This window comes from Squalius cephalus (genome assembly GCF_949319135.1).
Source record: "Squalius cephalus genome assembly, chromosome: 8".
NCBI classification, from domain to species: Eukaryota; Metazoa; Chordata; class Actinopteri; order Cypriniformes; family Leuciscidae; genus Squalius; species Squalius cephalus.
In genome coordinates, this window is record NC_137129.1 from 10,593,973 (window position 1) to 10,617,681 (window position 23,709).

Here is a 23,709-nt window from a genome sequence, read left to right on the forward strand (position 1 = left end):
CCCTGAACCAATCATTCTGTGTTACATTTCCATTTTCAGATATCAGACGTGTACTCCAAGGTAGTGAAGAATACTGTAAAGGAAACAGAGAATGACTACAGCAGCATCGGAGACATCAAGGGAATGGTGCCGGAGTCGACTTCCAGTGATCTTTATGCCTCAGTTGGGGATGATTACCCAATGGCTCTTGGCTCCCAGCCTCCAGAGGGGCTCACAGAGAATGCAGACCCTGCCTACGAGACCATCAAGATCTCCAAATCGGCTGAAGAGGCTCATCAGGGCAACGGGATCGGGGAACCTGACTATGAGAGCGTGGGGGAACTGGGTCTGAATGGGGAAACCTCCCGTCTCTGACCACCCATCTAAGGGACCGTGAACAATGAGAACTCACTTCTCTTAGGTTTAGAGGTGGAATTTTGGGTGGTATCATGAGAATAATGCACTTAACCTTTCCTGATTGAATGTTTTTCAGTGTAGCTTTTATGCACCCCATTGTTTTTGAACATTATTAATGAAAGGGTTCATTCAGACCTGTGACCCAGCATAGAGTCGCTCAGAAGAGGGTTTGTTATGCTATTCATGTGAATAATTGGGTACCACAAACCCGAGATGCCCCTATAGAAGCTGTGTTCAGTGGCATCATGACGTGAAATGCATGTCTCCACCACTTTTTGCCATGGCCAGTTTTGTCCCCACCACTTTCTGAAATAGCTTGCAATAGGGATGTATCTAATACAGAGGTGGCATCTCCAGTTGTTAAGCGGGAGTTTTCAGTGCATTTGTGTGTTGTTATAATAATGTCCCTGAAAGCAAGGATAGCAACGTTCTCTCTAGCACACACGCCTGCTCAGATACGAGTATATGTGCTCTAATCTCATTTTTCTATGGCTCGTTCCTGTTCTAGTGAAATCACAAAACAAACTGCGAACAATTTTGTTCCCACTCCTGATATCCACTGATGTAAAGCTGTAATTATGGTCCTATGGACAGAGTTCCATTAGGGCGGATTAGAACCCCAAACCCCTCATATAGAAAGAAATCGTTTTTGCTAGACCAAAGATTCAGAATTCATATGTAGGAATATACAGCGAGAATGACTGCTGCATCAAGAACTTAGCAACAATGTGTGACAAATGTATTAGTTTAAATGATTTTAAGACACTTATAATGGTAATGACTTTTCAGATTTGGCTCAAAAATACGCTACTACACACTTAATCAGTAAATGACAGACTACTTATTAGAACAGTAAAATATCATGTTTGCATAATATTCAGAAGCTAAGCTTTCACTATTTTGTGACATAACAGCACATCTTTGTAACCCCCTTCCCACATATCCCCACCACTTTTCAAAGCAAAGTCACAGCAGTGGCTGTTGTCTTATGAGAAATATTTTATTCATTGTGTACTAGTAGTTTCCATGCTTTTGCACAGCGCACCTGCTGTAAGCTGCGCTCTGCCTGCCCGTTATCACATGATACTAGTTGAGCAACTGACGGGGTTGTGTCCTTATATAACCCCAAAAAGAGAACCAATCAGATACAGTCAACAGCAGACCTCTCAGCTCAATCCATTAAGGAAGTACACTCATTTTAATCATTCAGAACGGCTGGAGCATTTAGTTTTTACTAGTATGCAAGTGATGTTCACATAACGCATATCAAAATATAAAAGAAGAACATTTAAATGTAGCCATCATTCTGAGCCGCTTAACATGTTTTATAATTAATGTGTCAACTGACAGGCTCAGGTGAGGAAGTGATCTTTAAGGTACGCAAAGTTAAGCACTCATTTATGAGTGTACTAAAAGGGTATTAATGAAAAGTTGACCATTATCTATTGCTGGTGTTCAGTTGTTCACTAATTGCCATTTGTGATGTAATTGAGCTATGTTGCATCAATATGTATGTGTGATTTGTTTTGTTTATTGACGCAGCTGTATTGATTAAGTGTATCAGATATATTATATATTTCAGATATTGTTTGGTTTTTACATGTAATAGGTACGCAACATTTCAAAAGGATGAAAAGCACAGGGGGAAAGAGACATCATGGTACTGCCACACTGCAGCTTTGCCTGGCAGCTTAGTAAATGTACTTTATGATCAGGTATGCATTTAGCTGCTTTTACATTCATGTAGCAGTATAATCAAAAAGCATAGCATGTCCAGACAGCGCATGGGACAACTTCATGCCAAGAGACACTTGTAAATATTCAAATGACTATTTTCATCTGTTAAATTATATCAGTTTAAGTATGCTTCTGTAAAAATTGGCAACAGCTCTCATATGACAGCACAAGGACAATTTATAGTTTGTATTGAGGAACTAATGAAACTTTAAGAGTCAGTGGAATACATGGTGTTAGATACATTTTTAATTCAAGAAAATTTAAAGACTGTCAAGGTTTATTAACATTCAAAAGGCTAATAGCAGGAATATCTATTGGTTTGGAATTCTTATTTTAATGTGAGGTTTAAATAAGGACTGGATTGAGTCCCAATGTTGTCCGTGTTTGCTTGTAATGGTACATTGTGTTGGTACAGGTTCCATATTGAGAAGATCCTTGTTATAGTTAATATCATGGTGAAACATTGTATGTTTTGGTTCTCCCTTTAACCAAGTTCTGTGTATTTAGTTGTAAATAAGAATGAATTTTGCATTTGTTTATTTCATCATAATCTTTGTATGGTGGTATTTGCTTCTTAAACAATATAGTCATGCTGGACTAATATAATGTGTGTGCATGTGGTTGTTTATCCACATAACTGATTTATATAAACATTAACATAATTTGTCCCTATTTACATGCAATCTCAATAAGACAAGGACATTTATATTGCCTTAGAGTGCAAAAACACAGTATAATCTGTTGATATTTAATCTGTCGATACATCCTACTAAATTCTCAAGTGTAGAAAAACAACGTGCAATAAGGCAGTTGTATTATCATGTCAATGCACTGGTATTAGGGGACTTTAAGAACATATTTCACTGCACAGCCTGCTATTGATTGAATCTGTGGTCAAAGCAACATTCATTTTCAATGCAAGTAAGGGAGCGGTGGCAAACAAGCGCACTGAATAGATTTTTTATTTTCACTTCATAAGGATAAATTGTTTCTTAAAAGATTAAATCTTTTCAGCCATTCCTTAAGGGGTTATTCCTATAGACAGTTTGTTATACGAATCATGCCCACAAGCCCACAGTAATTATATACACTGAGAAATGATCAATGCTACCATCAATTCAGAACTCACACTGACAAGCACATACAATAACATGAACGTGTTCGTGTTTAACAGGACACAAAGGTAAAAATGTCCAATTAAGGCAATATAGTGCACAAAAGAGGGTGGATTACTTCTGAAGTGTAATCGGTACAAATTGCACAACTAAAACTGTAATAATGTAAGAATCTTTGTTGAGATGATGACATTGTAATACTTCTACAATTTTGACAAAAAACAACAACGAGGAGCATATTCCTTAAACTACACTGTTATCAAGAACAGAAAGAGACTTACATAATAGTTTATTACCACATGTTTTAGATTAAAATCTAAAAATTTGTATTACTGCTAGTTTAATTTTTTTATTATGTGCTGATAGTCTGAAAACTCTGTAAGTCACGTAAAAATGTCAAATGCATAAATAGCATAAAAGTGAAATGTAAACATTTGAATAAACGATTCAATTATAGCCTTTTGAACTGCAAATAAAAGGATTGAGGGATAGTGGTATTTTCCATGTGTCTGAACGGAAGGAAAGTTATGTCAGTATGTGTTCAAATGAGAACAGAGACAGGTCTCTCTTTATTGTTGTAAGTAGCCTATAGTAGGCCTACCTGTTTGGGAAATGCAGTTAATTTCAGTGTAAACACCTCAATTCAAGTTTGTGGCTGATAGTATTACATTGACATTACATTTTAAGGGAGTATCCTGAATTTATTCTGAATGGTAAAGTCAGTCCAGAAATTAACATTCTGTCATCATTTATCCTTTACCAAGTGAATGGTGACAGAGGCTGTTATTTTGTCATCTCATTTTGTGTTCAATGGAAGAATAGAATTCATACAGACGTAACAACATGAGACTAACTGATGATAAGATCCTCATTTCTGGGTGATCTTTCCCTTTAAGACGTCAAAAATAGAAATATGTCCACAGCGTTTCCTTCCTCAGCATAGCAAATCTTTTAAATATTTGCATTATGGTAAGAGTCACAGAAGTTTATGTTTTGGTATGTGGCAAGTGTGACTGATTTTGCATAAACAGTCAATCTACTGTATTGACTAAGTTACTAATGACAGGTCACAACATTGAGGACCCTCAGGAATCCACACCGCCTGTCAATCATTCTCACCGGGTCACACACCCTCACATTACACTCATAACCCGGTTTTGACAGTTTTTTTTTATCATCATCACTATTATTAATGTTATGTACACTGACCAACCTACCTAAATAATAACTACTCAAAGACTCTCTTCTCTCCATCCTTGGGTCATTGTTTTATTCGCAGCGCCCGGGCCGTTGCTTGTATTTGGAGGGAAACTGCAGAAGAAAGCGAGCGCGAATGAGTGGAGGCGTGTGTGCCGTGAGCCAATGAGAACGCACACTGGCTGCGCGAGTGCACATGTTTACAGGCGACATTCCGCCGGTACAGCCAGTGGCTCTTGAAAACCCGGATGGATTTTGTGGAATGGAGTCTTTCTCACATGAAACCGGATTTACGCTAATCTGGGGGGTAAAAACGGATTTTTACAACAGCACAATCGACACTGAAGACGTTTATTAATATCATAATATTAATTAGATTTCTGTTCGGCCGCTCTTCGGTCATTTATGACATAAATGTTCGTGGTGTGTATTGTGAAAAATACATCGTGTTTGTCGAGTCAACTCGGGTGCTCCGCTCCATGTTTTACCACAACCCGCCAGCTTTAAGGGAACGGCAAGCAAAACAAACAGGTCGACAGAAGAAAGATATCGGTTGCCGGTCGGTCGTTCGGTCGGTCGGACGGAGAGGTTATTAAGCGTAGCTCATTTGCATATTGTAACGGTTCATTGGTTTAGTGTCCCGAACATGCGCGCTCACGCCGGTGAAATATGTGGATGCGGTCCAGATCTGTGGTGATGTTGTATTATTCGCATGTACGGCCCATGATGACGGTCGGTCCGTTCGGGTTTTGTCAGCGTGACATTTCTTGTTTTTAAAGCGACATTGCTGTGCAACGACCGAAGTACTTATATTTGCGCATTTCATTGATATATCAACTATGCATACGCGGCGGCTGGTGAAGCGCTCGGTCATTGGGAGTCGCGTGTACGCGCCGGGTTTAACGGGAGACGCGGCTCCGCTCACGGGAGTGATCCAGGCAGTCAAACAAGACAACAGAGATGCTTCAACCGGCCATCGGCGCAACGTGTACACGGTGCTTATGCAAGACGGGAGCTTGAAAGAATACTCGGAGGAAGAGATTGCACAGATGACTGCGAAAGCACCTCTGAAGTCGAGCTTGAAGGTGTGTGTGGTCAGATGGGCTTGTTGTTGTGCTGCTTGTCGCACACAGTATTGTTTACAGTGCACTGAGATATTGTTTGTTTGATGAACCAAATAATGTGTGAGAGTGGATATTGCAGTAATCATGCTGAGCACGAAGCTACGTATTAAAATGACCATTGAGTCATTGGTCCCTCAAATGAAACATTTAGGGGCCAATTACTTTTTAGCTTACCAAATTATAGAATTGCTCGATATAGATGGTAACGTTAGTTCAGAAGCGCCGGTGTCCATGCTCACAGTCCATTACATGAAACTTTTTTTTGTTTTGTTTTTAATATATGGACAATTTTGGCCTCTTTGTTAGATGGGAATAGTTGCAAATGACTAAGTAGGCTACATATTGGAGTAGCATATGCAATTTGAGTTCATATAGCTTACTTTTTAACCTTCACTATGAATGAAACTATGCAATTGTTAGTTATAAAAACGGGGCTAAAACGATTTAAAACTAAAATGATGTTAGTGATTCAGACTGTATTTGTGCAATATAAATATGTTTATTATTATTTGGAGAAAAATCTCTCATCTTACAGTCTTACCCAAGTTCTCCTTTCAGCACGAATCCATCTTACAAGTGGATTCGACAATTAACTTGTTTTTATTTTTTTAAATTCTTAAATCTTTTACAATATAACTCGACTGTGCAAACATATATTTCGATTTAGGCTACATGTTGTCATATGAACAATCAGCTGAAGTTTAGCGAACCTAAAGCCTGAGTAGCCGTGATCGGTTTATTTTCAATCGAACATAAACGAAAAAAAAAAAATGACTCGCAAGTTCAGTGAGGGAGTCATTTGTTCCGAATGATTCTCTGTAAGATTCAAATCGAGAGAGCTCAACGCTTGGAAACACTTGTTTTTGAATCTTTTGGACTCATTTATTAAAAAGAACATGTTCATAAGAGTCATTTGTTCGCGAACTAGTTTAATGCATTTTGCGAATACAACACAAAATAGCGGTGCTGGAAACCTTGACTAAATATGTATGCCCAATCACGAGATGAAATCTGATGAAACCCCTGTGGTAAACAAACACTAAATTTTGCCGACTGACTAGATTCTAAACGATTGTCGTAAAATAGTGTTGTTTTGTTGCATTTGTGGTCGTTTTAGTCGCAGTCTGTAGCCCTGTAGGGCCCGTGTAAGCCGATGATGATCTGACTTCAGTGGGTGGATGACAGTGGCGAACAAACACACTCTGCAGCATTCATTCATTCACGCGCCAGCAGAAGCATCTGTGCGCGCGCGCGCACATCTCTCCGCTGAAACCGGCTCTTTAGTGATTTTTTTATAGTGTTTTCGACATTAATTGCTTTAACAGTGATCGCGTTTTTGTAAATATGTCATTTGATATTTAGTTAATGCTTTAGATCATGTTCATTTTATTCACTGAACTCTGTGTGATTGCACACCAGGCTGAGTCGCTTGCACGTAATTGCAAAATACAAAGGGTTTTTTATAATGACCTAATTGCAGTCATCAAGTTAAACAGCCTGAGGTGCCATATCAAAACAAAGAGGGTCAAAATTACAAGAATGGCACCAGTTCTTCTGTTTCATTCTCTTATAATCAGAGCTGTAAGACTGGTTAATAATATAATAACTGAAACGTGCATGCAATATTTGCAATCAATTTTTATTTGGATGCTGCTGTATGTAATGATTTGCATGTGTTTGTTTTTGGCAAGTATGCTACACCTTAATGTTTGTGTAACTTACATCTGCACCCCCAAACAGACATCCATTTAATTTGCAATTAGAGATAATAAAGTGTTGCACTTTTCAAATGCAACACAAGCAACTATTATATACAAGACATGGTGACATTTTCTCTGGTGACGCATGATGGGGAAAAAGGTTAAGATGTAAGCAATGCAAGCAGGGAGGGATGTGAAACTAGGGTGGGGGCTAATGGTCCCGGAGCAGCTGCTCCGTAACGGTGCAAAACGGAGCTCTACAGAGGTCATGCTCATAGAATCTGGGGCTTTGGCAAGGCGCCTGGATCCCAAACGAGAGCCATTCGGCTTGGGGGAATGCCACTTGTTGACTGGTATAGTAAGACTAAGGAGGGGCTTCACGTTAAGTGTGTTACAGTGTGGCATTTCCAGACAAAGGCGGACTAGATTGTTTTCGTTCCCCTGTTGTTTCCACTGCTTAATATCAAAATGTAATTAACCCACTCAGGCTATCTACCAGTCTTAACTCTTTACGCACCAAGGCTTTGTTGCTGGTTTACACTTTGTTATGGGTTTATAAAGAGCGGCATAGTTCTTTTTGGCAGAAGATATTTGAAACCTTGAGTGCAGCATCTCGCACGTGAACGTGCATAGTGCGTGTGTTTATTTTCCTCACGAATATTCAAATATAAATAAATAATTAATTTGTTTATAATTAATTTCGAGTGCTCATCTGTGTGCATCCTGCTCTCAAATCTAATTAATTCTCTTATTAGATCAGCCGAGATCTGTTTAAATTGATTAAAACCCTCTAACTCTTTAGCAAAAACAAGAACTTATTTATGAATAGGTTTGATCATTTTGGAGGCTGTGCTCCACATGATGTGAGAAAGCTGTGGCCATTAAAATGCACAAAGCAAGGGTGTGTTTTGAGAGAGAAAGACAGAACTTAATAGTGTGTGAAATTTAAATTTGAACTTGTCAACTGTGCATTTTTGATTTGACGCTTGAAAGTCTTGCACAACATGATGCCGCTTTAACAAATCTGTTCATCTCGTGAAAATACGCCAAAGCCTGGCATTCATTTTCTACATGGAATAGCATGTTGTGTGTGTTTACTCCATCAGGGATGTGTTGTGGTATCGACCCTTCATTTTTTGTGGTTTGTGTATTGTAACTGAATTTTTGACAAATCATGTAACAAAAATCTATTTTTATAGTCTCCCATTGATGTCTATGGGTGAATTTAAAAATTAATTTTTTATTGTTTTTTTTTTTTTTTTTTGGTGGCTGTGTGTGTGTGTGTGTGTGTGTGTGTGAGCAGAGCGTTTAACATTGTGGATGTGCAATAGGGTTGCCAGTTCACTTCGATGTATTTGTGTTCTGTGTTTTGGCTGGTTTAGATTTTTATATTTGACAAATATTTTTTTTAAAAAGTACCACTTTTTAAATTTACCCATTCATACTATTTAAAAAATATTTTTTAATTTGTTCATATAAAATAAAAAATGCCTTAAATCCCCCCCAACACTGCACACATGTAGAGTGAAAACATTAATACAGTGAGTGACATTACATTTTAAAATAATTACATTATTTTGTTACAAAATCACATTGTATTGTGGGTCTCGGGAGACCCCGACCATCCTGAGAGGCACTTTTTTTTTCCAGATATCATTTCAATTTATTTTATTGTTTGTATTGCTAGCAAGTGTCACAACATCAAGTCTCATATTTTAGATGAAGGGAACATTTTTTTTTTTTTTTTTCCAGCAAACGTCATTTGGGGTCAGTAGCGCATAAGGGCTAGAATTATGGCTAATAGAGATAAGCTGATAATTATTTTCATGCTATAGCTGATAATAGTATTGTAATATCTGCCATTTATCAATAATTTAATTTGTCTAAAATAAAAGAAAACACAAAAACACATTTTTAAATCCCAAATTGAAAATGAATTTACACATCACAGCATTACAGTGGGTTAATTTTAACTACATACTGTATTTAAAGGGGTGGTTGAATATGATTTCACTTTTCTAGCTAGTTAGTGTGAAATGTTGCTGTTTGAGCATAAACAACATCTGCAAAGTTACAACGCTCAAAGTACAAAACAAAGGAAGATATTTTCTTTTACAGAAATTGATTTTAAGGTCAGTGACATCACTAACCCTAAAATGTACATAAATCCCGCCCCCGGAACGTGATTTATAGATTATCAAGACAGAATATGCTAATCAATGACTAGAAGATAACTACACATAAGCTACATAAATTCACCAACTAACCATTGAAAAATGTTGTCTACATGTTCTCACTTCTTCTTGAGTCTCTCCATCTTTCTGACTCTAGTTTGAACATTAAAGGCTAAAAGTTTTTGAAATTTTCAGTGCATGTCTGTGTAAGGTAAAATGACACAAGCTGTTGAAGCTCCGCCCCCTGTGCCGGGAGCAGCAGCTCATTTGCATTTAAAGGGACAGACACAAAAACTGCGTTTTTGCTCACCCTCAAAAAGTGACAACTTTAACATGCTATATAAAAATATCTGTGGGGTATTTTGAGCTAAACCTACATCAGAGACTTATTTTAGATCTTGTGAGAAGGGCATTATACCACCCCTTTAACATTGTTGTTCAATATTTTTTATTTTTAAAGATTAAGTGAGCATTAGATAAATGTACAATGTAAAAATAAGGGCAATTATATTCACAATTACCTAGCTAATTTTATATTCAATAATATCCAGTAAATAAATAATAAAATCTTGTTGTGCACCCCAAATTTTTCTCCCAAAGCTATTATATGAAGATTTGAATATTGTACCATATAGTTCATGTTTGTGAACATTTTTATGATGCATCTGTATTCTTTTTTGAAGCTTAAAAGCTCTGGTCCTAATTCACAGTTTTTGCATAGAATAGAGCAGCCAGCACATTCTTCAAAGTTTCTCCTTTTGTGCTCTACGGAAGAAAGAAACCCATTTAGCTTTGGAACGACACGAGCGTGAGTAAATTATGACAAATGGTAAATAAATAAAATTGTTATTAATTCAGTAGAGTTTATTAAGATAACCACACTTCACTAGTGATGAAATGGGTATTGAGGCAGGTAATCCATTTGATTTTTAACTCCATTGAAGTATGTAAACTCCCAGATGCTCAAAGCTCAGCATGATAGGCGTTTACCCTCTCTACAGTCAAGCTAATCATGTTCCGGTAAGATAATGACCTGTATTGCACGCCGCTCACTGTTAGATCATGCTCTCCGCTGGTGCATGAGGTGATGTGCGTTGTCTTGGCCCCTGTTTGTCCGCTCTGTAGCTTGAGGTTTGGTGTACCGCAGCTTTAGTCGCAATAAATAGAAAAGTTTACGGCAGCTGTGCAGATGAGACGTGCAAGAGGAAAAGCTGCTCGTCTTTGCATTGGTGTGGTCACGGATGGTGGCTTGTTGTGCTAAGGGGGAAATGGCAGAGTGAGGGGGATTTATTTTTCTTTTTTTCAGCTGCGCAAAGATCTAAAACAAACAAGCCTGCAGATCAGTGAATATGATTTCTTGATCCAAAACATTGGTGAGGTGTTTGAATGGACCGATGTATTAAATTACAAACAGTTTAAATACAGCCTAATGCACTGTGATTGCAAGCAAACAAGCCTCACAGTTGGGGGTCTAGCATTAACGGCCCCTGTAGGTGTAAATAGGGCTTCATTGATGGGAGGCACGTGGAGAGACTGTTAAGACTGAAAAAACTCGAATTTGTTTACCTCTGCAGAGCACCTGTAACGGTGGCCAGCGGGACGGGCCCACGCAGGGCCAGAATGGAGGTGTGCCGAGAGGAGAGGCGCCCTCCCTCAGCCCGGAGAGCATAGAGGAGCCACGGGTGCTGGAGCACAAGCGAACGGGCCGGGCACTGGAGCCGGAGAAGGATCATACCCGCTCCATTTCTCTGCTGGAACAGAAACGCAAGGTGGTCTCTTCCAGCATCGACGTACCACAAGTCAGGTAAGGCTACAGGATGAGCACCCCCTACAGGCACTGATGAGAACTAAAGGAATTATGAATGGCATTGTTTACTTAATTTTTTGCTTTAGCTTTGTATGCACTGAACAACAAGAGCTGGGGTCTCATTTATAAACGTGGCTTCCCACGCAAAGGTTGTGATCTATGAAAAACAAACTTGACGGGAGAATGTGCGCACCTGTAAGTAAACTCTGAGCCATGCGTACGCACATTTTAGAGTCAAAGCAGTTTGGCGACACCAATGGTGAGCTGAGGGACTGACGGCAGATGAAGGAAAACCACTTTAAATCTTCATTATGAGTCCTAATAAATACAGTGCATGGTCACAATAACAGTTTAAATTAATATATGCCATTCTCATTAATGGAGGTAAGCACTTAAATTACATGAAATCATTACCGAGAAGTTACAAAAATGTTATATTATAATAAATAGAAATATTTGTAGTGGATGCGATGCTTTTGAACACTTTTTACCTGTGGCATGCTGTGTTTTAATGTTTTAACTACGCCGTGGATTGCTTAGCGCATGGTAATAGCAGAACTCATGGTCTGAGAAAATATTTTTGCACAAATAATGATCAATAATGCACAATAGGGCCTATCTGTTTCCATTAAAAATATAAAGCAATTAAAAATACTATTTGGCCATTGGAAAAGATTGAGAAAAACTTTCTCTGAAATGTATTTGATTTATTTATTCAAAAACAAGGCAAGGTTAGGCTACTAAATGATTTTTAGCAATGTAATGTGACGGGAAATCCTCATCTCATATTTTCCTAATGTTATATCGTTAAACATGGAATCCCATGGATGAATATGCTTATGCAAATTATATGCAGATGAGGATATGCATAGTAAAACTATGGTTCGGGGAGGAGACGGGGTGAAGATGCATGCACGCACAATCTTCCGCTGACTGGGTTTTATAAAGGGAATGTTGCGCTGGTTCTGGCGTACGCATGGTTTTGTAAATTTAAATAAATCTTTTTTTTTTTTTTTTTTTTTTTTTTAAGTTTAATAAATGTGACCCCTGGACTAAAGTGCTGGTGAGATGTTGGTTTCACGTTATTTATAAGTGGCGTCAGTCTCCATAGAAACTAATATCAGAATCCCAAAGAACATTAACAAGTTATATAAATGGTTTGATCTTATCTTTTATAATTATAGATAATTTCTTTCAGTAAAAGTGATGTTTACACTGGATATTTCATTTCATTTTCAGAAGTTATTGATTCCAAGAACTTGAAGCATTTCCCTATTATATTATATTATATTATATTTAGGGCTGTCAAACGATTAATCGCGATTAATCGCATCCAAAATAAAAGTTTGTGTTTACATAATATATGTGTGTGTATGGAGTATAATTATTTTATATATATAAATACACACACATGCATATATATTTAAGAAAAAATTGTTATTTATATATAAAATATTTATATATAATATAAATTATATATAATATAAATATATATACACAGTATATACATGCAAATATTTCTTAAATATATACATGCATGTGTGTGTATTTATATATAGAAAATAATTATACACCGTACACACACATATATTATGTAAAAACGAACTTTTATTTTGTATGCGATTAATCGCGATTAATCGTTTGACAGCCCTAATTATATTATATTTAAACATTTTATATTGTTTTGATCTAAATCCATAGAAGCATCAACAACATCAATGCAGTTTTTTTTAGCATGGTAACACCATGGTATTCTTTGCAGGACTGGAAAATACTGTAGTAAATACACTACCATTCAGTAAGATTTTAAATTTTTTTAACCAATGGTGCATTTATTTGTTCAAAAATACAATACAAACGAGCATATTATAATAGTACAATAGTTTAATATTTTAATATATTTTCAAATGTAATGTATTCCTGTGATGGCAAAGCTGATTGTCAGCATCATTACTCCAGTCTTAAGTGTCACATGATCCTTCAGAAATCATTCTAATATTCTTATTTGCTGCTCAATAAACATTTCTGATTATCAGTGTTTTTCTTTTGTGTGGAAACTGTGCTAAAAAAATTTTTTCAGGATTTTGTCATGAATAGAAAGGTCAAAAGTACAGCATTTATTTAAAAAAAGAACTGTTGTAACATAAATGTCTTTACTTTCACTTTTGCTCAATTTAATGTGTCTTTTCTCAATAAAAGTATTAATTTCTCAAACAACTCAGACTCCACTGACTGCTATTACTGTAGTATGGTACATTCACAGTATATGTCTTTGTCCTTTAAAGGAATCATATTGAAAGAGCCTTTTTGGAGCTTGATTAAATAAATGCTTTATTTATAATGAGGAGGACATTTTAAGCTATGAAACTTGCAGGATTTTTTAATGGTACAAAGACAAATGCAAATTTGATTTCTCATGTCATGACCCCTTTAATTTCATGATTTACTGTTATATATTCACTAAATAAAGTGAAGTGTGTATGATAGTTATATTTATTTAGCACTCTTAGTGAAGTGCAGACCACCGGTACATTGATACAAGCTTGTTTGTGAATCTTGTGGTCTGAATGCTTTACAGCATTTGTACTTTCTTTTCTGACACCTCTAGCATGCAGCAAGTCGTAGAACTACAAAAACATAGTTAACAGCTCTTTTCCTTTTGTTTGTCTCATGCAATTTGTAACAGACACACACTAGTGTGTTTTTAGTGTGACTTTTTGCTTTTTAAATATCAAAAATCAATTGACTTACAGCTTTGTGTGAAGCACAACATAAAACATCTGCCGTCTGATAGCTCTATTACTACACTCAGACCTGATATTGACTTATTTGTTGACGAATTATTTAAATCCTAGATCAATTTACATTCTATTCATCCATTCAGGAAAAAAAATGTCTCAGTGAGCTCTGAATTTATTTTTTGGTCAGACAAAAATGTTTATTATTTCTATCTGCGTTAATTGGCCTTGCATGTTTGATTCGCTATAGGTTGACTACTGATATCTCCGGGTGTTATATTGATTGCCTGAGTGGTGCTCCATTTATGAAGCTCATTATTTTTAATGCTTATAGAAAACTGCGATTACTCCTCCATGTACAACATTGTTATGTAGTTTGTTTTGCTACGTCTCCATCCTGACAGATTTTCAGTTGTACTGTGGTCATATACAAATAGTTTTCTGAACAGATTATATATAATACATGAGATATTTTCTGTAATAAATTAGCAGTTAAAACGGGCTATAATTCCATTATCAGTATCGATAATAATTACATTTCCCCAGTTGTCTGTAAATATTAAATCGGCCATTAATATAGATTACTGTTAAAAAGTTTGGGGTCAGTAGGCTGCTCCCCCCTCCCCTCCCCCTTTAAAAAAAAGAAAACTTTTATTAGATTTCTATTTCAAATAAATGCTGTTCTTTTGAACTTTCATCAAATAAACCAGCACAACTGTTCTCAACATATATGATAATAATAAAAAATGTTTCTTGAACACCAAATCAGCATATTAGAATGATTTCTGAAGGATCATGTAACATGTAACACAATATTAATGTTTTTCCTGTATTTTTATTTTTTTTTTCAAATAAATTCAGCCTTGGTGAGCAGAGACTTCTTTGAAAATATTAAAGAATCTTACTGAAACTTCTGAATGATAGTGTATCATGCGCCTCTATACTGAGCAATTCATCACCATATCCTGGCTAAAATCGAACCAATTTTTAGATTTGCGTGCTTGAATTGATTCAGTCTCAGTGTGTGTAACCATGTTTGCTCATATATTTTCTTTTCTGTGTTTCTTTTGGACAACACAAACCTCAAAGCATGTTAAGCTCTGAAGTCTATTAGTCACGACTTTGGACAAGAAGCAGCCGCACGTTAAGACAAAAATAATTGCCTTTTTGTTGGCAGGGCTGGTCGGTTTAGACAAACAGAAAAAGTTCTGGATAGATTTTTCATTTTTTTTTTCATTTCTTAGCTCCAAGATAGTTGATTGATCCCTTAAACCAAAGTAACATGAGGATTAGCTTCACTATGTTATTATGTAAAGTGTCAAAATCAATATATGGAGCCTTGCAACAAATGATTTTATTGTGCGCTTGAGAAGATCATTAGATCCCATGGCCCAAGAGTGTATTGTATGAAATCATGTGAGCACCAAGCACTTAAGTTGATGAACACAGAAAGCCCTTTGACAAAAGAAAAGATCAGATATTGGTTCACCAGCTTCCTTAAAATTCGGTAGGCCTAGTGGTTATTGGTGTGATTACTCTGAAATTTTGACTCATTGCTTTGAAACAGTCATTGGTTCTACCTAAATGGGAACGAGTGACGTAGGAAGGGAATGGAGGGTTTAAGAGTAAATCGTTGTGAGGAAGGTGATCCGAGCACATACATTGAACAAAATTATAAACGCAACACTTTTGTTTTTGCCCCCATGTTTCATGAGCTGAACTCAAATATCTAAGACTTTTTCTATGTACACAAAAGGCCTATTTGTCTCAAATATTGTTCACAAATCTGTCTAAATCTGTGTTAGTGAGCACTTCTCCTTTGCCGAGATAATCCATCCACCTCACAGGTGTGGCAAATCAAGATGCTGATTAGACAGCATGATTATTGCACAGGTGTGCCTTAGGCTGGCCACAGTAAAAGGCCACTCTAAAATGTGCATTTTTATCACACAGCACAATGCCACAGATGTCGCAAGTTTTGAGGGAGTGTGCAATTGGCATACTGACAACAGGAATGTCCACCAGAGCTGTTGCCCTTGATTTCTCTAACATAAGCGGTCTCCAAAGGCGTTTCAGAGAATTTGGCAGTACATCCAACCGGACTCACAACCACAGACCACGTGTAACCACACCAGCCCAGGACCTCCACATCCAGCATCTTCACCTCCAAGATCGTCTGAGACCAGCCAACCGGACAGTTGCTGCAACAATCGTTTTGCATAACCAAATAATTTTTGTCTCAGGGAAGCTCATCTGCATGCTCGTCATCCTCATCGGGGTCTCGACCTGACTGCAGTTCGTCTTGAGTGGGCAAATGCTCACATTCCATAGCGTCTGGCACTTTGGAGAGGTGTTCTCTTCACGGATGAATCCCGGTTTTCACTGTACAGGGCAGATGGCAGACAGCGTGTATGGCGATGTGTGGGTGAGCGGTTTGCTGATGTCAACGTTGTGGATCGAGTGGCCCATGGTGGCGGTGGGGTTATGGTATGGGCAGGCGTATGTTATGGACAACGAACACAGGTGCATTTTATTGATACCATTTTGAATGCACAGAGATACCGTGACGAGATCCTGAGGCCCATTGTTGTGCCATTCATCCACGACCATCACCTCATGTTGCAGCATTATAATGCACGGCCCCATGTTGCAAGGATCTGTACACAATTTCTGGAAGCTGAAAACATCCCAGTTCTTGCTTGGCCAGCATACTCACCGGAGATGTCACCCATTGAGCATGTTTGGGATGCTCTGGATCTGCGTATATGACAGCGTGTTCCAGGTCCTGCCAATATCCAGCAACTTTGCACAGCCATTGAAGAGGAGTGGACCAGCATTGAACAGGCCACAATCAACAACCTGATCAACTCTATGCGAAGGCGTGAGGCAAATGGTGGTCACACCAGATACTGACTGGTTTTCGGACCCGACCCCCCGACCCCCCAATACAGTAAAACTGCACATTTTAGAGTGGCCTTTTACTGTGGCCAGCTTAAGGCACACCTGTGCAATGATCATGCTGTCTAATCAGCATCTTGATATGCCACACCTGTGAGGTGGATGGATTATCTCAGCAAAGAAGAAGTGCTCACTAACACAGATTTAGACAGATTTGCGAACAATATTTGAGACAAATAGGCCTTTTGTGTACATAGAAAAAGACTTAGATCTTTGAGTTCAGCTCATGAAAAATGGGGGCAAAAACAAAAGTGTTGCGTTTATAATTTTGTTCAGTGTGTTATTGGAGACCAGGCTACACACTCTTGAAGTTGTGATTGCAAATAGCAGTGACCTAGATGCAGTAACTCAATTTAATATCACAAGGCTGGAGCTTAAGTAGCCACTTGGTTTCTTTTCAATCAGCGTTCAATGGAGAGTGTGGTGGAGTTTGTTTGGTGACCTGCAGGTCTAGGGGGGGTGAATGGAGCCACACGTTTCCCACCTCACGTCAGCTGTTTTATGTTTGTTATTGGATACCGAATAGCTTAGTTCATCATATTTGTTTACAGAATTACAACACAAGCATTATGTCTTGTATTAGTTGACCGAACATGATTATTGACCTCCCTAACCCCCGCCCCGGCTGCTTTGCTAAAAGAGAGGTTTGTTAAAAGATGGAATGCTGGAATGTGGAAACCATTTTTGGTTCATATTTTCACTAGTGTACAACAAGAATCTACAGCAGCTTTTTTTTTTTTTTTCTATAGCAGGAAATTACCTATTTGAACAAGAGCAGTCAGACTGTAAAGTTGCAGGCCTGACAAATAGCCTTCACTAGACTAATTGCAAGCAGGAAATGAATGATTGTGTGTGTGTGTGTGTGTGTGTGTGTGTGTGTGTGTGTGTGTGTGTGTGTGTGTGTGTGTGTGTGTGTGTGTGTGTGTGTGTAAAAATCAACATTAGCCACTTTAAAAGAATAGTTGGACTAAAAAAAGTTTTTTTAGTTTAAAATTTGGGCATTATTTACTCACCCTTATAATGATGAACCAAATCCATATAACATTTTAACTTCTATAAAGAAGAAAATGTGAAGACCCCGTCCCGAATGGCATCATTTGCAGCATTTTTATAGTTTATATGACTTTTGTAGTCTGTTTAAGAGCTTCAGCGGAGATAAAGATTATTAGTGAATGTGACGTAAATTTTGCCTCACTTATACAGTAGTTGTCTCTGCACAATAAACAGACTTTAGAGTGTTATAACATGTACATACATCTTTAAACCATTAAAAGAAGAGATTTGTGATCCTGAATCATTATTTATGGGTCCTGAATTATAGCTCATTCACCTGTGGGAGACCGAGACTGTAGCAGAGACAGTGGTCAGAAAACCACATGGGAGGATTCTCCAAATGAACTCATTGCTCTGAGAGCTCAGTACCATCAAAATAAGCATTTGCATTACAGTGGTAAACCTACGGAAATGAATGCAACCAAATTACTAGGTTTCCTACAATCTCTCATATAGCCATATTGCTTGATTTATGGGCGTGACCTTTGTTGATGCTTTTTTCTTTTAACAACAAGCTTTTTCCTTCCTCCTCCCCCCCCCCCCATCCCCCCCCATCCCCCCGTTGATCCAGTGTCCGTATGTGCTGGGTGAATAAACTGGGAATGGGACTGCTCTGGTCAAACAGTATGCTTTCTCAGTAGAGCAGCTTTAGTGGCTGCCAAAGAAAACAAGTTGCTTCAGTAAGCGGGTGGTGGTTGGGCTGCAACTTTAGAGAGCATGTGATTACCATCTGAAAAGAGCCTCTCTTTGCAAAAGCTGGAGTTCTGCGACGCTGGATTCTTTCCAGCAAACAACACAGTGCCTGGTGTTGATCTTGGGTGTCTTATCAGACTGGACACTGCATGTTTTTTCCTTTTTTCAGACTTCCCTGAACCTCACGATGATTGGAGTAGTTTTGAAATAGTTCCTATATCTGATTGGCTCGACATGCAGCAAGATGACTACACAATCCATATGCACCTGGTTAAACTTAGTAGCCGGTGGTCAGTGACTAATAGGGCTGGGTAAAAAATATCGATTTCTCGATTTTAATCGATTCTCATTTTTACGAACCGATATCGATTCGTAAAAATCCCAAGAATCGATTAGTCATCCTGTTTTCAGTTGATGAATGAATGTAACATTGTAGCGCGCATCTCATCCAATAAATCGCAATAATATTTGTGCTTTGTTACTATTGATATGAAACAAAGTCTCAGATTTCAAATTACGTCCATTTTCTTACGAAATTCAAAAACATAAACACCGTTTTGGTGCTGTGGCGTGAGATCGCTCTGGCTCAACTCTAGAGAAGCACATGATCTTCTCTTCCGCCTTAGTAACACCAGTTACAGTGCGAAATAAACATGAATGAGCATCTGAAAGTGTGTTAAAAGGTAGAGTACAACTTATCGAAATCCGTATCATGTGACATGGAATCGCTCAATCAGTGTTTCAACCGTGGAAAGACGTCAGTAAATCAGCTTGTAAACAATGTCATGTAACGTCACATTTACCTCAGAAAAACCATATCCAATGACCATAAACTCGTCAGACAGCGAGAAAAATTAACTCTAGAGAGGAGCATTTTGCTTAATATATGCACCATATTGCATATTCATTATAATTTTTAATGTTCTTCAATATTTAATGCATGTTTGAATAAATCTGGAAAGTTTTTTATGACAGCCACCATTTAAATGTTTATATTTCATTTAACTTAATAAATAAAAGTGTAATTGAAGTGTTTGTATACAAATCAGTTAATTTTTACCTTCAATATTATAGTAGGCTAATGAAGCCTAGGCTACAACTGACTCCCATAGTTTACAGCATTAGTTAAGAGATTTGTTTTCCTTGAGAAAATTTGCCATGTATTGTACCTGATATCCAAAATAATCAATATTGAATCGAATCGGAATCGAATCGAATTGCAAGCTTGTGAATCGAAATCGAATCGAATTGTGAAATTTGTGTCAATACCCAGCCGACTAACACACTTTTTAAGCTAAAAAAAGAATTGTGCAAAAGTGGTGCAACTGTTTCCCCCTTAGTGATTTGCTTAAGCCATTAAAAATACCTAAAAGATTTAGGTGGCAATTTAATGGTAAAATGCACGCAAAAATATGATTGGTTTCGGTTGAATGTAGATGACTATAAAATCAGTCATCTGGAAATTGTGTTCAAAAAGGCCATCCGTGAATAGTTTCTCTTTCATTGCTAAGCAATAACAGCCTTTTCCATTAGAAGCTTTAAATCACCGGACGCTTGCATGTCGCGGCCACCTGCGATGGTTTGGAATGAAATGTGCTGGAATTTTTATGCAAATTAGTGGTTTAATTAAAAATCCCTGTATATCAGTGAGGGGGAGTGGCCAAGAATGGATTATGTCTTTCTCAGCAATAATACAGGTTTGGTTGTCACTAGCTGATTGAAGTCACCAACATGACGGGCTCAGATGTTTGCCGTAGCTCGATACCAAACATACCAGATCAGAATTGGCTTCCCATTAACATCCAACCTCCCTAAAGATGCCTGTCTGAAGAGAGTCATTTGTTTAAAAGATCAAAGAATGATTCCATCAGCCTTTCTAGTTACGATAATGTGTGTGCAAGTGTAATACGCTGCATTCAGTTATGAACAATGCCTGATGTGTTGAGAGCTTTAAATGGACAGGTCTATTTACATTTATTAATGTTGTAAATAATGAAGTATCGCCTTGTTTTATGCGTTTAAACACTTCTATACTGCAGTCATGGGAGTAGAAACAAATGTTCCAGCTGTGTAACTCTGACAGTCATGTTACTGTAAATCACAATGTAAATCAGTCAGCGGTGGAGGGACTACTTTAAATGTAATTGCAGCATAGCTCTTCATTGCATGCTGCCTATTTGAAGGTGTGTTAAGAGTGCCTGTGGCATTCTCTAGAAAAAATATTACATCAATACTGGGATCATATGCAGTGCTTTGTTTAAATCATTGATGGAGGCTTGTTGGGCTGTCTCATTATTTTAAGAGGCTGCAACTTTGATGAGTGTGAAAGGATGAATTGATTGCATGTGTGAATTGATATATTATGTGCTGTAGCAATAATCAAAAGGACTAATATCACGGTTTTCAGTTTTTTTGAAAGTCAAATGGACTGTAATTTAGTGTTCTCTGTCAGAGTTTCACAAACAACGATTCATAATGACACTAGGGTGGTTTGTGAGATTTCTATAGAAATGTCGAAGAAGATTTGATAATGTTTTACAATAAAGTCCCATTAGTTAATGTAAGTTGCATTAAGATTGAGCAATACATTTGTCACAGTGGTTATTAATCTTTGTTAACATTAGTTAATAAAAATACAACTATATATAAAAATGAACAATAAAAATATTCATGTTAGCTTAGGTTTATTAAATAATATTAATACAACTTTTGATTTTAATAATGAATTAGTCAATTTGTTGATATTAACATTAACTATTCATTAAATGATTAATTAATAAATGCAATTAATGAATGCTTTAGAAGTATTTTTCATTATTTCATGTTAACTATGTAGTAAATTAATATTAATGAATGAACTTGTAGTAAAGTGTTTCTGAAGATTAAAAAAAAAAAAAACATTTGAAATAAAATATATTTATAACTTTATTATATTAATTATACATGGCATATTTCTTTTAATTGGTTAACACATTTTTTGACTGATAACATTAGTCTAATTTTTCATATATTTGCCTAAAAATTATATATTTATATAAAATAATATATGATTTTTAATTATGTAATTCTTATTATGAAATATTTAAACTAAACTAACAATTAACCCTAATAATATATAAGTAATTAAATATAAAATCTGAAGTAAATGTATTGAGAAAATATTTATAATATGAAGATGTATAATTCAGTTTATTTATTCAAAGTTTAATATTACATAAAATCACAGTTCATTCCAATGAAATAATTGATGCCATAGGAGTTCACCTGACAAAAATGGTTGATTTATAGATTCAAGTCTGGATATAACTGTCTCTGTTGCTCTGTTTCGTAAAGGTAAGTGCAGCCTAGTTTATGTGCGTCGTCTCTTGTGGCTACTGAGAGGAACTAATTCAGTTTGAGTTGTAGTTTGGGGCAAAGATTGTCTGGCATGGGGGCATCATGCTGTTGAGTTACTCAAGTGTGTCCTATTAAAATAATAAACCTGCGTAAAATGATCTGCATTTCTAATTATACCTTTCAGTTTTGATAGTGTAGTTAGTAACTTAAATTATCGATCTCTGTCGAGCTGAAAGACTGTATTAATTAAAATGGATATGTACTAATTAAGCTCTCAGCATGGGGGTGTCGCTCACCAATTGTGGCTGAGAAATGAAAGTGAAGGGAGACTCTAGGCTAGAGATGTGACAGTAGGAAAGAGTAATCAGCAGGCGAACAGAAGCACAGATTTTTTTTTTCCCCACTATTAAAATACATAACTTTCTCCTATCCCAGTTCAATGTGTGGACTTGGGTTGACTTCCTGGAAGAGCAGGAACATTGTGGCTCTGTGGTGTTTTCAAAACATTTCTCTGTTTAAGAGGTTTAACATTTGACTGTATGGTGTGAATTTGAGGCAGGCGGGACTTCCTGTTTGTCTAAACAATGTGTGACAGGGCCACAACAGATGTTGGTGATCACCTTTAAATCTAAACATTTAGGCTAATAGGTTAATTAAGATTACATTTACAAGATTTACTGTTATTGTTAATTAAAACTAAAACTATTAGAAATAATTTTCGTTAATTGAACTGAAGCAGAAATAAAATATAATATGACATAAAAATATAAATATCAGATAAAAACGTAAACCTTAAACAACAGTTAGAAATGTTGCCTCAGCAACTAACTGAAATAAGTTGAAGTACTGTGAGTACTAAAACTCTATAAGCTAAATAGAAATATAAAAAAAGGACAAAAGCACATAAAATTAAATTAAAACTTAATCTAAAATTGATATTAAATATCAATTTGAAAATTAATATGATATATATATATTAGATTATAAAAAATAACTTATAATCACACACAATGTGTGTGTGTGTACACATATACACATACGTATATATATAGTGTGTGATATATATATGCTGATATATATATATCACACACTATATATATACATATGTGTATATGTGTACACACACACACACACACACAGTATAAAGGAAGGAAATGAATTGCTATTCCTCTGAGGGAGGAATTAAAAAACTGTTTATGATTAATGGTATTATAAGTTCTTTTTTTGCTAAATCTATATCCCTCTCCCACAGGTTTAGGGCTTATAAAGCCAAGCTTAAGCCAAAACAACACTGTATAGATTAGATGTTATGATTTTGATTTACTCCTGCATGCTGTAATACAGCTTCCTAATTCCCATACTTGCATAACACATTTTTTATATGGAAGGTCTTTACTGACCACAGACATTTTAGTAGACTAACCACTTTAAAGGGCTACTCAAGTTGAGGTTAGCTCATACTATTCTTGGTCTCTTGCTGATCTTTCAGCAGTTCAGTACACTATGTTCCAGATGTTAAAGAATGTCTTCTGAAACACCATATGTATTACATGTTGCAGAGCTTTTGCACTGAGGTTTCGTTATATTGCCCAAGGGATGGAGTATCATTGTGATCGCTAGCTTGCAGCTCCATCATTAAGACTCAGTAGTATTATGCCTGTTGCACAGAGGCACGGCAACT

The 23,709-nt window shown here is 36.8% G+C and overlaps 2 protein-coding genes across 5 annotated transcripts in view; both read left to right on the forward strand.

Annotated features, from left to right (window-relative positions):
* Positions 1-3,738, forward strand: part of pag1 (phosphoprotein membrane anchor with glycosphingolipid microdomains 1) — a 57,857-nt gene extending 54,119 nt beyond the window's left edge. The window contains exon 8 of the mRNA XM_079878333.1: positions 40-3,738. Coding sequence (XP_079734459.1) covers positions 40-354 — 315 coding nt within the window. The 3' untranslated portion in view covers positions 355-3,738. The remainder of the gene's footprint in view (positions 1-39) is intronic.
* A 929-nt stretch (positions 3,739-4,667) lies between these two features.
* znf704 (zinc finger protein 704) overlaps positions 4,668-23,709 on the forward strand; it is a 51,562-nt gene continuing 32,520 nt past the window's right edge. For 3 of the 4 annotated variants that reach the window (XM_079878325.1, XM_079878326.1, XM_079878324.1), the window contains exons 1-2: positions 4,951-5,530; positions 11,018-11,247. In XM_079878325.1, coding sequence (XP_079734451.1) covers positions 5,285-5,530; positions 11,018-11,247 — 476 coding nt within the window. In that variant the 5' untranslated portion in view covers positions 4,951-5,284. Of the gene's footprint in view, positions 5,531-11,017; positions 11,248-23,709 lie in introns of all 4 variants that reach the window. The other variant, XM_079878323.1, reaches the window with a different exon arrangement.